The sequence below is a fragment of the Thalia democratica genome, chromosome 4 (assembly GCF_965202585.1).
Source record: "Thalia democratica chromosome 4, ktThaDemo2.hap1.1, whole genome shotgun sequence".
Lineage (NCBI taxonomy): Eukaryota > Metazoa > Chordata > Thaliacea > Salpida > Salpidae > Thalia > Thalia democratica.
The window spans coordinates 46,613,642-46,629,661 of NC_139168.1; the positions used below are offsets into that span (position 1 = coordinate 46,613,642).

The 16,020-nt window shown below is 23.4% G+C and overlaps 1 protein-coding gene across 3 annotated transcripts; it reads left to right on the plus strand.

Moving 5' to 3' along the window:
- The first annotated feature begins 458 nt into the window (after positions 1-458).
- Positions 459-15,455, plus strand: LOC145834068 (E3 ubiquitin-protein ligase RNFT1-like). Of its 3 annotated transcripts, XM_082941402.1 has the most exons (7): positions 3,664-4,113; positions 7,738-7,832; positions 9,085-9,259; positions 12,685-12,831; positions 14,072-14,137; positions 14,607-14,717; positions 14,924-15,455. In XM_082941402.1, exons 1-7 carry the CDS (start codon positions 3,889-3,891, stop codon positions 15,128-15,130), a joined length of 1,026 nt encoding a protein of 341 aa, XP_082797528.1. In that variant the 5' UTR covers positions 3,664-3,888; the 3' UTR covers positions 15,131-15,455. The 3 variants fall into 3 exon arrangements, 2 of the variants coding, with proteins under 2 accessions (XP_082797527.1, XP_082797528.1); XR_014369774.1 differs by lacking the exons at positions 3,664-4,113; positions 12,685-12,831; positions 14,072-14,137; positions 14,607-14,717; positions 14,924-15,455 and adding exons at positions 459-842; positions 1,608-3,588 and having other exon boundaries at positions 9,085-9,222; XM_082941401.1 differs by lacking the exons at positions 7,738-7,832; positions 9,085-9,259; positions 12,685-12,831; ... (1 more) ...; positions 14,607-14,717; positions 14,924-15,455 and adding an exon at positions 459-842 and having other exon boundaries at positions 1,608-4,113.
- Positions 15,456-16,020: the final 565 nt, after the last annotated feature.

The following is a 16,020-nucleotide window of genomic DNA, read 5'->3' on the forward strand; positions in this document are numbered from 1 at the left end:
TGGAAAAACCTGGAATTTGAGAAATTTTGAAAAAAACCTGGAAAATCCTAGAATTTTTAATAATTTTAACTTTTTCAGTAGTAAAATTTCAATTTGACACAAAATAATTTATATAAATAAGATATTTTTCTCATCATAAAAATTTTTTTTATTAAAAAACATATTTAAAGTAACTTTACAGTATCTTTTCAATGTTTTTATACTATTTAACACAATTTCTTATAAATAAATTAATTTTAAACTAAAAATAGACCTAAAATGTGTACTTTTAAAAACCTGGAACAAATTTGGAAAACCTTGAAAACATTTTGAAAAAACGAGTGGAAACCCTGTTTATAATAAAACTTAAGTTTTTACTATCATATTAAAAGAAGCATTCGAGTAATTTTTTAATCTGCTTCCAAATAATTTTTTAAATCTAAATACATTTTATATACAAGTAAGCTGTTAGACAAAAACAATATTCAAAATACAACATGCTAAAATTTTTTATGTTTAGTTTGATAAATCAAGTTTTAAATTTTTTGCTGTTGATTAGTAGCCGTCCAATATGTCTGCTAACAAAAGTGTAGTTGTCTTGAAAAGGGATAAAAAACACATATCTCCTGTTCCAAACAACTCACTTGATGCTTCAAAAAAAATGAAGTTGGAACTAAAATCTAATTTAGGAGTACTTGGTTTTGACTTTGTGGTACTCACTAGTAATAATGATGAATTCATTTTTGATGCCTTGGATAAGCCAAGTAGAAAAATATTTGAAATAGTTATTCATTTCTTATTTAGTAAGATTGATGACAAATGTATACAGTATTGCTATAAAGGAAATATTCCTAATAACCCTGGTAAGTTTTAATTATATATATTCTTATAATTTCTCTAAATTATCACTTTAATAATATTTTTATAAATCAGGATGGACACTTTACCAAAAAAACTTTGAATATTTTAAATCTGGTTTATTTTAGGTAAAATATCCTTAATTATTATTTGAAAAAATATATGAGAAATTCTTAATGTTTTGAGCTTTTTTTATGTTAATTTATTAGTTGAATAAATTTCACTTTATTAGTTTTTTAACAAAGTTTGAACATAAAGTTAAGGCGTTATCTTTAGAGCAGAGGTTTGCAACCTAGTTACATTAAAGTTCAAGTTCTTAAAATTTTTTAAAAGTACCACAACTCAAAAATTATTATACATTTAAAAAAATGTGTATGTAAGTCCAACTAATACTTACAAACAACTTTTCTTGTTTTTGAAAAAAAAAAAACTAATTAAAAATGAAATTTATAAGTTATTAAAAGTAATTATATTTTAATTTATTTTGGCCATTTATAAAAAATAAAAATTTTATATGAAAAAAACTAAAAAAAAAAATTTTTTTGTTTATTTTATATGCCCTTAACTTAGTCTAATAATATTTAAAAAACTGCTAAGAATAATGTATTAAATATATCCAAAAAAAAGTTAAAAAAATCACGTCATTCTAAAAACTAAAGTTTTTTTGAAAAATTACTACTTGATTTTGTTTTTTGAATTCTGAATACTTTTTTAAAAACTTAGTGAAAAATGTAGTTCATTATTTAAAATTAATTAACTTAATTTTTTAGGCAAGAAAGGAGCAATAGATTTCAGAAAAGTTACTTTCAAGCTTATTAATGATGTACGAGTTGAACATCCACAATTTTTAATTCCAAAAGTATCATCTACTCTGCTAATGTCACCAGGTGGCCCTGAAGCCATAACCTTGCTGTTTAAACTTTCAAACTTAGCCATGTTTGTAGCATTGGGGGGCTACCGTAATAAGGAAAACCACTATCCAGTGGTTATTAGCAAAGTAGTAGGTAAAGCACAGTTAAAGAGTATTCAAACTGTCCTTGATAAAACAATGGAAAGTTTGTTTGTATTAGTAGAATCAAATCAAAAAATCGAGAAAAGTATGTCTGAATTTTATCACCAACAAGTAGATAAAAAGCAAATACAGCAAATAAAACTAGAAGAAGTATTGAACAAAAAGAATAAATTAAAATCAGAAGTAGAAACTTGTTATTTTGAAAGTATTCATGAGTTTGAAAGCTTCAAATCAACAGTTAAATCTTTTTGGGAGCTGGTTAGTTCAGCTGCACTTGCTACTGACAAAAAGTTTAACATTGTGAAATCTGCATTGGAAGCATATAAGTCTAAAACTATGATAAGTAGTCAAGATATTAACTTTAAAATTCCTTCAATATTATTGAGTAAGTACCATAAAAGCATGTTTAAAGAAATAGGATCTCATTTTATAGATAAAGGAGAAATGAATCTCTCTAAATTTATAAAAGTTTGCTGCTTTGGATTAGATTTAATTGGTGAAACTTTGGATAAAATGAAAAGATTCAACCTCAATAACGAGAATAGTAAATTGAAAATAAAAGATCAACTAGAGGCACTTAACAACAATTCCTACTTTTTAGATAAACTATTACTAAAACTTGAGAACCATAACACAAATTATGACATTGATGTTAAAAAAAAGCAGAATAAAATTTTACAAGGAGTCTCACCTAATGAAATAAAAAACTGTGGCTTTAATGAAGCTGAATTAATTCAAAGCAAAAATATTTGTATAAAAACTGAAAATATTAAGCCTGATTTAAATTTCTATTCAAATTTGTCATTATTAGATAAAGCAGAAAACATTAAAATGCATAGTTTAGCTATTCCTAGTGAGATTCAAAATTTACTGTCATTAGATTTTAAACAATTATGGAAACAACCTTTCAATGTTAGGTGTACAAATTATAGAAGATCTAGCTTTGTTTCAACAAAATTAATCCCAAAAGCACCAATACCTTCAGCAAAACTAGATAAAAAAGAAGAAACAAACTTACTTTCAGAACATAAAGAAAATATTCTAGAAAATGAATTTCAAAACAAAAAAGTTTTAGAGAATCAAGTTGTAGGAGTTAAAAGTAGTCTTAATTCTTTAGATATGCTTGCAGAGGAAGTTGCCCACTCAGTAATTGAAAACATTGAATCTAGCAGTGATGAGTTTAGTGATGAGGAACCTGATGACTTTTTTAGAAAACAGAAAAACAATATCATGAGTCAAGTAAATAACCAAATTTTAAAATCAAGTAGTAAGCAAAAACTTGAGAAACCAGATGAGACCATGCCTAGTATTTCCTGTAGTAATACTGATAGTAGTGTTACATTAGATACATTGGTAGATACTTTTGAAATAACTAACAACTTTGCCTGGGATCTTGATTTTGAAGAAACTAAAGACTTTTTAGATATTTCTATTTCTAGCAATGAACATAACACTAGTGTTACTTCATCCTCTAGCACTTTGTCAGATAATGAAAATAATGTAAATCATATTACCAATTCTGAAACGAATATAGAACCTCCTGAGATTGATTTAATGTATTTTGGTGGAAATGAAGAACCAGCTTCAGAGAGTTCTTTATTTAATACTTCAGAAAAAAATATTAGTATTGTTGGTCAGGAGAATGATTTTGAACAATGGAAGTTGAAGTCACAAAAATTAAATAAAAAACGAAGGAAAACAAGAATGTCTTGGTACAAGTGCATTCCAGAAGCTAATAAGTAATTAACTTTGACATACTTTGCTTGACATACCTAGTAGTAATTATCACTTGTTTGTTTAAATGGGTAAAAACAATACTAGTTTTGTTCTGTATATATATTTACAGAAATTAAAGTACATGCTGCCATATGAAAACATTTCCTTATTTTTGAAGATTATTTTATATTAATTAAAGAAAATAGTTTTTTATAAAAATGTACGCATGTAGCATTAAAAAGATAAAAAAAGTCTATAGTGAGTAATGCACGAAAAAAAACTTTTGTTATCAATAACATAAAATAAGTATTGAAGAAAAAATTATGTTTTTAGTAATATGTTCTGAGTTACTTTTACAGCTTTTGAAAAAGAAAATGATCGATGTTGTAAAGCACCAGTTTAAATTGATGTTCTTAGCTTTACCATTTTTAATAGTATACCTATTTGATGAAATTAGATCTAATATTTGTTTTATTCTTATATTAGTTAGTCTAATAATTGTATATGAAAGATTCAATGAGTTTGTGGTTCATCAGTATATAAATACAGTAAGTTGTTCACTTTCAATTATAAAATTAAAAAGTGTACAAATTTTTTCTACAAACTTTTCACTGATTTAGAAAGTAATACACTGTGGCTAACCACTTAAAATTTATAAGTAACATTTTAGAAGTACATTTATCGAAAATGTTTTTTATGACAATAATATCTTATATATAAAATAGTACAAATAGGTATTTTTACTAACACATGTTCTGTAATTTTTGATGTTAAAAATCTTAGTTTTGTTAGTTTTTTGAACATAAAAGATTGCTTGTTACTACTTCTTTTTGGACGTAGAATTTACAAAGTATATAAAATTAAAGTCGGTATACTCGAAAATTGTAAACAAAAGTATAATTAAATTGTAACTTTATTAATTAGATTTTATTGTTTTTTGAATAATCAACAATAAGAGATGATGTTAGATTATAAGTCGAAAATGTTGTCTTTTAGATACTTTTTATAGTTAACATATTATTTTTATAATTCAAATATTTTAAATAAGAGAAAGTTTTTAATTAAGCTATTATATTTAAAATTGTACAAAGTAAAATCGTATTTACATGGTAATGTTTTAACTTCTTTGTATGGTACAATTTTTTTGACTATTTTTGATAAAGTAAGTTTTAACTAAATTATATTTATTTTTTTTTGCATTTCATCTTTTTAGTTATGTTAAACTTTTTTATTGGGTGTAAAAAAATTATTAGAAAAATACATGTTGATTCTAATAGTTAATATTTACATTTAGTTATTTAAAAAATAGTGAACTTAAAGTAAATAATGTTATAGCACTGAGTTGCAATTTAATTCTAGTAAAAAAGGTTTGATTCGTTATATTAATATGTAAGAATTTTTAAAAACAATTTTTAGTAAAAAAGTAAGTAGGTACAATTGTTAAAAGACTTAAACTTAAAGAACTATTATGAATTTAAATTAACAAAAAACTCTGCTTTAAATCTCTATGCAAAATAAATTGTTTTTTTTTAATAATTTTTTCGATTTTAACATGATTATAGTTTTATGCCAGAAGGTAAAAAAATGTTGAATAGATTTAATTTATCTATAAAGCTAAGAAAATTTATTCAATTATATATTGTTCTCATTTTAAGGGTAAAAACAAAATCTTGCTCAATCTTTAAATTAGGCCAGAGTAAAATTAAATAATGTTATACATTTTGCTAGTAAAAATAATAAAATCAGAATACTTACTAAATCTTTATTATAGATAAACTTTAAGGCTGTAAATGATTTTTTTTCTGCAAATAATTAACGTATTGTTTTACTAAGATTGTGATGCAAACACATGTTGCTGTTATAATTTAGGTAAACTTTCAATTATTGGAAATAAGGTCTAGGGATAAAGATTTTTAATTTTTTAAATTTTTTTGTTTATCTTCAGCTGAGGCTAAATTTTTGTGCTGCAATGTAGTTTGCATTAGAATTTACCACATGACTGTCAACAACAGTTTCCCCATAGACTGCAAATAGTTTTGTTCCTATTAAAACTCATCGGGCAGACATAGTCAAAAGGTACCGCTTTTTCAGTTCTAATAAAATTGCTTAAGTACTCTTGCACAATAAAGAGTTCGATTAGACTATGGTTTCTTAATAAGTTGATTTCATCAGGTCAGTTGGTAAATGGACAAAAATAATTTTGTTTTCTTTATTCTAAATTTTTTAATACTCTATTTTCTTATTTTTATTAACATATTTTTTAAGTTGTAAAAAGGTTACAACTGATTTTAGTTAGCCAGTGTATAAGAATTATGCATTTTAATGAATTTTTTTTAAAGATTCAACTAAACTTTATAAAAATAGATAAAATGTAATTACGTTTAAAAAATTTTGATGATTCTACATTTAATCAAGAGACAACTTAAGTTTTTTGGTTTTGATAAACTTTCTTTGGTTTTAGATTGAAGGTAATTATTAGAAAGAATAAATTTAATAAAAATATATTGCAGCTGTTATAGAAACATAGTTCATTTAACGTTTTGAAATATTAAATAAGATGTCAAAATTTTTTTTCAATAAATATTAAAATAAAATTAATTTATTTTACAGCCTAGAACTAGGTTGCAACATGACTTATGTTTAGAAATATTTGTAAAAAAAAAGTTTTTAAAATTGATTTTTCATATTATAATTTGAATTGATTTTTATTATAATATTAGTATTGTACTTTTCAACAGCTTTTTTAAATTTTTTGATTAAACATAGAAAATAATTAAGTTAAGTATTTACTGGCAGTGAATAAACTAATTAAAATTAAGAAAAGTTAATTAAATAATTATGTTTTAATGTTTTTTTCTTTTTATTGCTTGGCTAGCTGATTTTAGAATAAAATAAGTGTATAAACTCTTGTTTCTCTTTGAAACTAAATAAGTAAAATTTTGCTTATCTTTTGAGTTATGATTTTTTTTCAGGCATAAAAGTCACTTATTTTATACAAGAGTCACTTATTTTTATTGTTTCAAATACCTGTATAAACTTATGTCATAAAAATGTTTATTTTTGTAGACAGAGAATAGTTGCAAGCACAGTCGCTGTTTTGCCCTATTTTTTGGAAAATGAAATTTATTTTTAGAGCCGACCAATTATAAATGAATTTCCTTTGAATCCTTTTATACTCTCATACTAAATTCTGTACCTTTTTGCACTTAACTTATCAGTATTAGATTCATTACAGTTAAAGTAACTGAAAAAATTGCATTGAAATTTATATTTACAGGGTTGCCACTTTACCTGAAAACCTTGAAAATTTGACAATTTAGGCAAAAAAAAAACCTGGAATTTGAGAAATTTTGAAAAAAAACTGGAAAAACCTTGAATTTTTATAATTTTCACATGTTCAGTAGTAAAATTTCGATTTGACTAAAATGATCTATCATATAAATAAAAAAAATTTGTCATCATCAAATTTTTTTTTTATCAAAAAATAAATTTAAAGTAGCTTAACAGTATCATTTCAATTTTTTTATATTATTTAACACAGGTTCTTACCTTTAACTTAACTTTAAACTATAAACAGACCCAAAAATGTGTACTTCTAAAAACCTGGAAGAAATTTGGAAAACCCAGAAAATTTTTTCAAAATACGAGTAGCAACCCTGTATTTAACAAAAAATCAATTTGTTGTAATTGTTGTTGCGAGCACAAAAAATTTTTTTGAATTGAATTAATTGGTTTTCGGTTATAAAAACTAAATATTTCAAGATATTAAGTTGATAATAGAATCACGAAAAGTTTGTTATGTAATTTTATAATGATAAATGAAATATAGTTAAAACTTATTAAAAAATTACAATAAGTATTTGAACAATAAACAAAGGTATTTAGGTTACCTATGGCTAAGTAGTGATGTTTGTATTTTTTGTTAGTTTAAGTGTTCTGTGCTTTGAATTTGAAAGTAAATGTAAATTTTGTTATGAATCTAAATAAAAATATTTTTACAAGTGTAAGTTACTTATATTCCACCTTTTACTGACAAAAATTTAATGTATATGTTATAATAAAACATATTTTTGATTTAATTATTCACCCTGTCAGATATTTATGGCATGTTATATATAAGAGTTTGTGAATTTAAAAGATAAGTACTTAACAACAAAATCTATTGTTTTTAGAAAAATCAATCATGTACCCAGCAGCTATTGTTGATACTGTTTTCAATCATAGCGTCCTTTCTAATATGCATTTCACCTTACACGAAAAGTTACTGGTTTGTTTCATTTAAGTTTAAAAATTACAATTAAACTATGTAGTTATAAAAAGTAAAAGAACAAGTTGTTTGCTAGCTAAACTAAATAAAAGTTAATGATTATAGTTTTAAAAATAATGATTAACAATTATTATACTATGTTTTTTAAATTGTAGGCTAAAAATTCATATATATATATCTTATAATTATTTATCATTAATTCATTATAAACATTGTTTTAAAACCAAATACTTAGAATTTAGTTATAGACTTCTGATAGTGTACTGATTTTTATTAATTGCTAAAAAATGGTTTATTTTCTATTCAAGCTAGCTTGAAATATGCATATTTTCATGGATCATGTATAGATACTATTTTTCATTTACTGTAGTTCTTGTTGTACTTATATAGAATTAATTATTTTGTCTTTTTAGAAAGTTAAGTTTACTATGTTTTTACCATTTGATGTAACTATTTAACTAAAATTTACCTATTTACCTAAATTCTATACTGTCAATTTTTGTTTTCATGCAGTAATTTTCAGGATTAAATTGTTTTTATATTTTTTGTGATATACTTAATTGCATTTTTTACAATAGTTTACAAATATTGAAGATAAGTACAAATATTTTAAGGGCTTACTTCGAAACGATTGGTTCCCCCTTATCAATATTTTTAAGCAATAATTTTATTTATAAGTTTCTAAAAATTATATAAAAAGTTATATAGGTAAAAATATTTTTGAAGAACATGATATTTTTGTAGTTTATTTAACAACGTTTCTACTTGACATTAGTCATTTTCAACAGTAAAACTGCAAAACCACTAAAGTTGATGCTCAAAACTATATATATATATATATATATAAGGTAAACTAACTAATGATAAATATAAAATAGTACATTATAGATTAACCAATTGTACAATTGATATTAGGTTACAAAAATAATAACAAAACTTAAGTAAATATACATTTATAAACAGTAACTGTTTAATCAAAATCTTATTTATATTATTAGTTAGTTTTGAGCATCAACTTTAGTTATTTTGCACAGTTTTATTGTTAAAAATGACAAACGTAAAGTCTAAATGTTTTCTAAACTATGAAAACATCAAGTTTATTAAAATAAATGGTTTGAAAAGTTCAAGTATCCCCACATGTACTGTATCATAGTAAAATTTCATTCTTTTTGTAGTTTTAATTAGAAGGTATATAAGTTAGCTTTAAAAAATAATAAATGTGTATGTTTTTAGCAACTCATTTACATTATAGGTTGATAGATGATTCATTTTTCGCAAAAACTAAAAAGTCAGAAGGATTTTGGAATACCATAGCAGCTGCTATTTTGATGGATTTTGTATTTAAGTTAGGAGCTGTGTCTATCAAGACTGGTTTAATACTCATACGATATTTAAATTACAAGTTCAAACAGAAGTATATGATTTTGGTAAGCTAGCTTTTTTAATAAACATTTTATTTACTAAACTTTGAACTTATGTTAGTTCTAAATATTCTTATTAGTATGTTCATCTCAAGACCACAAATAACGTTTTTTTTAAAGCTAACACTGGCTCTTAAAAAAGTTTTTTGACTGAAGTTTGAGTTACTTTCTTGCTAAAAAAACAATTGTTGTTAAACGCAACTGCTCTATTCAATTATTATTAAAGTTTTGATGACCATAAAATTTGACCGTTGTACAATGTTTGTAAATATTAAAACGTACAACGAAAAGTTGTGCACAATAGGTTATTATGTGTTAACTTTTTTATCAATAAATTTGTAACTGATAGATGACAAAATATGATATTTATATCATATCATCTTTGTTATCCACAATTTGTAGTTAGCATAAACAATTTTATTAAAATACAACTAGTTTGATTAGTTAAATTACATTAATCTATTAGTTATAGATTTAAAACCAAGCTCATTAAGTTTTTCAAATTAAATGCATCAGTGATTGAAGAACTGTATAGTATTATGATATAAACTAGATCACGATATACATGATTATAAATCTTAGTTAAATATTAAAAACTAATCTGTTGTATAATTTATAAATTAATAATAGCTAATATAAACAACATTACTTACCTGAAAATTAAAGTATAACATTACAGCATCAACAAATTATTATAAAAACATTTTATTTAAGGTTTAGACTAAAATTTATATCATAGTAGTATGTGGAATGCTACAATTTAAGTTTATGCATAATTTACAAATCATGTTACATGACAATTCAAATCTTATTAAAAAATTTATGAGGTCACATCTTAAAAAAATTGAAATTCAAAAATAATCTTGTAAGTCTAATTCATTAGTATATTATGATAAAAAATTATTGAAAGTGGTTGCTCACATTAAATCGTTAGTTAGCTAAGCAATAATTATACTCAACTGAATTTTCAACTGAGAGGAAACTTCATAAATAACTTCTAAGCTTAAATATTTCGATACCATGTAAAATAATGTATTTTATATACTACCAATAAATATAGTAATAATTAAACTGGAACATAAAAGTTCTTATAATGTTTAAACCTGTGTTGAAAACATTTTGTTTATCTAGAATGTTTTATTGCTATATAAGTAAGAAAACATAGTTTTATTTATATTAAAAACAAGTTTTCAAGTAAAAGGAGATACTTGGATAAGATAGAGAGTATATAAAAAAAGCTGTATTTTATATATAGTTATACTTATTGTTTCTAAAATTCTATTACGGAAATCAAAAAAAAAACTGTAGACAGAGCTTCATTTGAAAAATATTGTATGTTGTCTGGACAACATTAGGTAAATATCTTATTTTGTTCAGAAGTAGCAACTAACCCTACAACAAAAATTTTTCCATGTTGCATGTCTGACATATACCTGTTAGGCTACTTGTAAAGTTCTTAAATTAGTGATCTACCAGATCCATAAAATTAGTATCCGGTATGACCAGATTCCGGATGTGATTTTAAAATAAGTATCTGACCTGAACTTGATTCTATTTTTCTTTGAAATTAGGAACTGGTAGGATTCTATAAAACTCTTAAATTTTGAAAAAAATTCCTGCTTTATCTAGTGTAAGTTTCAAAACTACCCTAAAATAAGCTTAATACCTTTTTTGCTCTTCACCATAAGTTCAGAATATATAGCCTAAGTATGAAAGACCTGAAACGAGTTAAGTATGTTCTGTGACCGGAATAATATTTTCAAGTTAGGACCCGGCCGGATCCGAATCCGGATACTTGTTTAAAGTAGATCACTACTTGAAACCCTTACTTTAATATATAGTAATGCTTTTTTTCAATAAACAGATAAATCATGCTTTTTATTTAGCAAAAAAAACCATTGATAAGCAGAGGGTTTTGAATGAAGTTTTAATCAGTGTTACTATGTTTTAGTTTTAGTTTTGATTATTAATAGTTTTATTTTATTGTATGTATAATTTGTTACTTCACTTCATATCATTGTTTACTAAATACAGAGTTTATGTTTCAAATAATTTTTTCAGATGAAAATTAATGAAGTATTATTATTGTTGTATTTTAGGTTAATGCAATAAGTATTGTGAATAAAATGATAAGTATGATGTATAGCAAATCAATAAATTTAACAGACATATTTTTTATTTTAAAACCTACATAGTTAATTTCTGTTTAATAATGTTCTCCAAAAAAAATTAATATTAAATATTAGTAATGTTTTATAAGTTTTTTTTATTCTACTTTGATTGGTTTTAAGGTATAGAAAAACTTAATTTTAAATACTTAACTATCATTGTTACACATATATTTCTTAAATAAGTGTATACCATTATATCAGGTAGTTGTCTATTTAAAATAGTTTTAAATTTGATGATATTTTAGTTTTATTTTAAAGAATTTTTAACATGATTTTATTACTTATTGTTTTTTAAAAGGTTATAAATAATGTAATTAAACTAACTGTACTAGTTTATTTTATGAAACTTGACTTTGACGCTGTTCCTGTGATATATTAACTAAGGGCATAGGAAAAGTGATTTCTTTTTACAGTAATTAACATGGCTCTTAAATTAAAGCTTGCAGAATAAACTGTAAGGTAGTTTTTAGTTATATATTAAAATTTTAAATATCTTGTGAGTTATAGTTATATTTGTAAAAATTTTAGTACAAACGGACGGAACGAATTTGTTTATTGTCAATTTTCCCTAAGTTTAAAAATTCATAAAAAATATATCTGCTTTTTTACTTTAATTTCGGAGTACCTCAAGTTTGAAAAAATTATTCTTTAATTATAGTTAAATAATTATAGTGTTAGAATTTTTGAAATATAGAAAAAATAAAGTTGATTATAAAAACAAAATAAAAGTTCAGTTTTTTGAGAAATAAAGAAACTTTTTATCGAATAAGTTTGTTGAGCATGAATGTTTCTCCTCCAAGTTTTTAAGCTATGGACTTAAATATTTCTTGAAAATGTTTTTGCATGGTTAAAAAATTGTACTAAAACATTAAAAATGAAAATGCGTTATATGACTAAAACTTTATAAGTTATATTTATTTTGGTTATCAAACTATTTTTTTATTCTTGTGTTAAATATTAGAATGATATGTTAAAAAACGTTTGCTTTAAAACTTTGGAAGAAGATATATTTTTTATAAAAAAGTATTTTTGTGAGTTTTTTGTTTTTTTTATGAAACTATACTCCACAGCTTTAAACTTAAACATCTAAAAACCTATTTTAAAGTTAAAATCACTAATATAAAATAAACTTAGTTTTTTTTAACGTTTTGCAAAACTAAAAAACTAGAATAGAAAATTTATTCCCTTAAATCGTTTACAATTATGTAATTACTTGCTTAACTAATAAAAGTAGTTTGAATATAACAAATAATTTTACAGGATGGAATGTTTTATGCTATAGAAACGTTGATGCAGTTATTAAGATGTCTTATTATTACTCCTCAATGGATTAAATACTCCATATACTTTTCACATGCTTGGATATCTGTTAAAATAATTTGTACACTTGGATATTGCATTGGCAAGGTTGTAAAAAGCTTACAAACTTAAAAGTTATTGTATAGTTTTCGTATAAAGCCAAGCTATTTAGTATTACTATTAGATAGATATAATAAAGTATTTGTTTTATAAAAATTAATAGTTGCATTATTTACATTTTATAAAATAGGTAAAATGATTTAAATTTCTTAAGTATTCTGTAGTTGAGCAAATACTACCTTGTTTACCTATTTTTTAATCTCTTATATAGCTGGGTTATGTTTTATATAAGCGAGTTTCAATTAGTTAACTTTCAGTGTTGGTTATAATGTAAATACTTTCAAAATTGCAACCAAAACAATAGTTTGAGTTTTTTCTTAATTTAGATTAGTACTTCGTTCTTTTTTAACTATAAAATGACTTACTAAATTTAGTCAAAAATTAATTATATTTTCTTTTAAACAGTTCTAGTAATCTAAAAATTACAACCATATAAATAGAATTTATACTAACTGCAGATCAGTTCAAGTATGTGATATGATATAACTTAACCGCTACGCTAGTTTTTGTATTTCAATTGTTGATAATCCGCATTTAGCCAGGTGGTACGTATTATATTATCTTTTATCTAATCTATTCTTATGCCAGATTTACAAAAAAAAAAATATTGATATACTATTTCTTTGAATAAGTAATTTCTAGGTTCTCTAAAAATATTTGAGATGAGTTATACAACAATAGTTTTTAGTTGACTACAGTTTAATTTTTACTGCGTTTTTTTAGGTATTGAATATGAAGTTAGTTTTAATTTTGCAATTTAAAATATTTTTCTGTATAACTCATTATATTTATTAGTTACTTATAGTTGCGCACTAGGTTTAAAATAAGTTTTACTTTCAAATCAAAGCAAGATGCTAAAATCATACTTTGGGTAGGTGAGACACTTTTTTACAACTTTAACTATTTGAACATTTTTTAATATATACCATTTGCTTTTGGTCGACTGGTGGAAATGACAAAATTAAAATAAAAAATACTATAACATAAAATTGTTATCTTTTAATTAATAACTTTAAACAATTGTTATTAAAGTTTTGTAAATAAATCTTAGTAAAAAATAAGTAAGTTACGACTCCAGTATTTTATTAAAAAAATCTTTAAATGTTTTTTTATTTAGAATTTAATTTTGTTTGGTTAGTATAGATTAAACTTTGATTTTATGTTGTTTATACTTCTTTAAAAATGCTACTTTCGTTTTTTGTTATTTGACTTTTTTTTTTAATCACAGGCTTTTTTCTTATGGAATAAGATTCAGCTCGTTTACAACATACCAACATCTTTAAAAAAGTCAAAGGTAAACTAAATATGGCAACCCCGATTTTACTTAAACAATTTAATTCTAAAAATTGTATTCACGTAAGTACTGTGTACATTTTATTTTTAAACTTCCTTTTTTCTTTTTACATTCAATGTTGTAATTTCATTAGTACTTATTAATATTTAGAATTACATATCTAGCGATGCTCTTTTTATATATACTTACTGCCTTTTAATCTTTTTTTTTAGCTTTTATCATTTAGTGATTATTAACGGTTATTACTTATATTGTGTTTTTTTAACGAGTGAGAGTTGTAAAAAATGGTGTATAAGTATTGATGATTCAAAGTAAATTTAAGGTTCAATTTGGCTTATGAATAAACTTTTAGATAATATTGAAAATTAAATATAAACAAAAGGTATTTTAATATTCATAAAAGAAGGGTTTAAATAAGTACAGTTGAATACAGTTTATAACTAGTTTTTCACTATACAAATTTTAATAGGCTTATTCTGAATTAGAAAGCCAAAGTTACACAGAAGATGAAGTAAATCAAACTTGTCCTAAATGTGAAGAAAAAATTCCTTTAAGTGAAATAATCAAAATAAATTGTTCTGTAAGTTTTTTGGTTTAAATTGAACTTAAGTAAATTATAATTTTTGCGGTTTTCTATCATTTCTAGCTAGTGATAATTTTATCATGTATATATCACGATACATTTAAGTTTGCCTCAGTGAAATATAAATAAGAAACATATTTTTTAGTTTTTATTAAATTGTAGAAAAGAAGTCATCAAAATAATATAAAGTAAATTTGTTGCAGAAGCTACATGTAATGTGCAAAACGTGTGCGTCGATTTGGTTTGCAAGATTTCCAATGTGCCCACTGTGTAAATCTTCTTTTGAGTGCAAAAAGCTTATAGAAATTTTCAAACCTTCATTGCAACCGATAAAAGAACCTGTCCATTTAACTAAAATTATAAATTTGTGGAAAACTGGAATTACCGACTCTCTCAACACTTTTCTATAAATTATAAATACTTCAGTTTTTTACTACGACAATAAAGTTTAAGTGCGTATACCTAGTATTGTTAACCGTTTTTTAAGAAAAATTTATTTGCATAATGTTTTACTTGTACAATGTATTTTTAGTTTAGTCATCTTCTTTCTAAAGATTTTTCTTATGACAAAATAAAAACTATAAGATTTTTATCATTTAAAAGTGACCTTATTACACATAAAAGAGTGCTTAATTTGTTATAAAGTTGTTGTGAAAAACAACACAAACATTTTTATAGTTATTTGCTTAGCTCTGCGATTATAAATTTAGTAATGCTTTTTTTTAAAAACCTCTTATTAAATAATTTACATGTTCGTTTCATTAAATCATATTGTTTTGTTGACGAAAGTTTTTATTTCTAATTATGAAACTAAACAAAAAAACTTAACTAAAATTTCGAGAATTTTATGTCTTTTAAATTAGTATTTTGAATTTGTTCTAAATTTTTAAAGTTAATTTACAAACTTTTTTTTAACATTTTGAGACAATTTATTTTTGTTGTTATAACAGATTTCGTTTTAATACTTAAATTTTCGAACTATTGTGCTATTTCATTAATACAAAGAAAAAGTTGGTAAATTAAATGGTAGTTATACTATTAAAGACTAAAAGCTCTAAAATTTAATTTTATTTATATAACAAAAATTTACTAGCAACTTACTTTCAATTAAGTTAAACATTTTACTAGGCTGATAAGGCTATAATTAATACTGTGTTTATGTAAGACACTAACGTAGACTTTTTTTTTTAATTTGCGAGGCTCGTGCATGTATCTAAAAATAAGATAAACTTAACATCTTTTTTTTATTACGTTGTTTAAAGCTATATGTCTTAAAAAAAAAGTAAATTTTGATAGTTAT

What these genes read in the sequence shown, in the direction of transcription:
- LOC145834068 (XM_082941401.1), top strand. Translation starts at nt 551, where the DNA reads ATGTCTGCTAACAAAAGTGTAGTTGTCTTGAAAAGGGATAAAAAACAC. An exon ending in AAATATTCCTAATAACCCTG is followed by an intron (nt 843 to 1,607) that starts GTAAGTTTTAAT and finishes TTAATTTTTTAG; the next exon opens with GCAAGAAAGGAGCAATAGAT.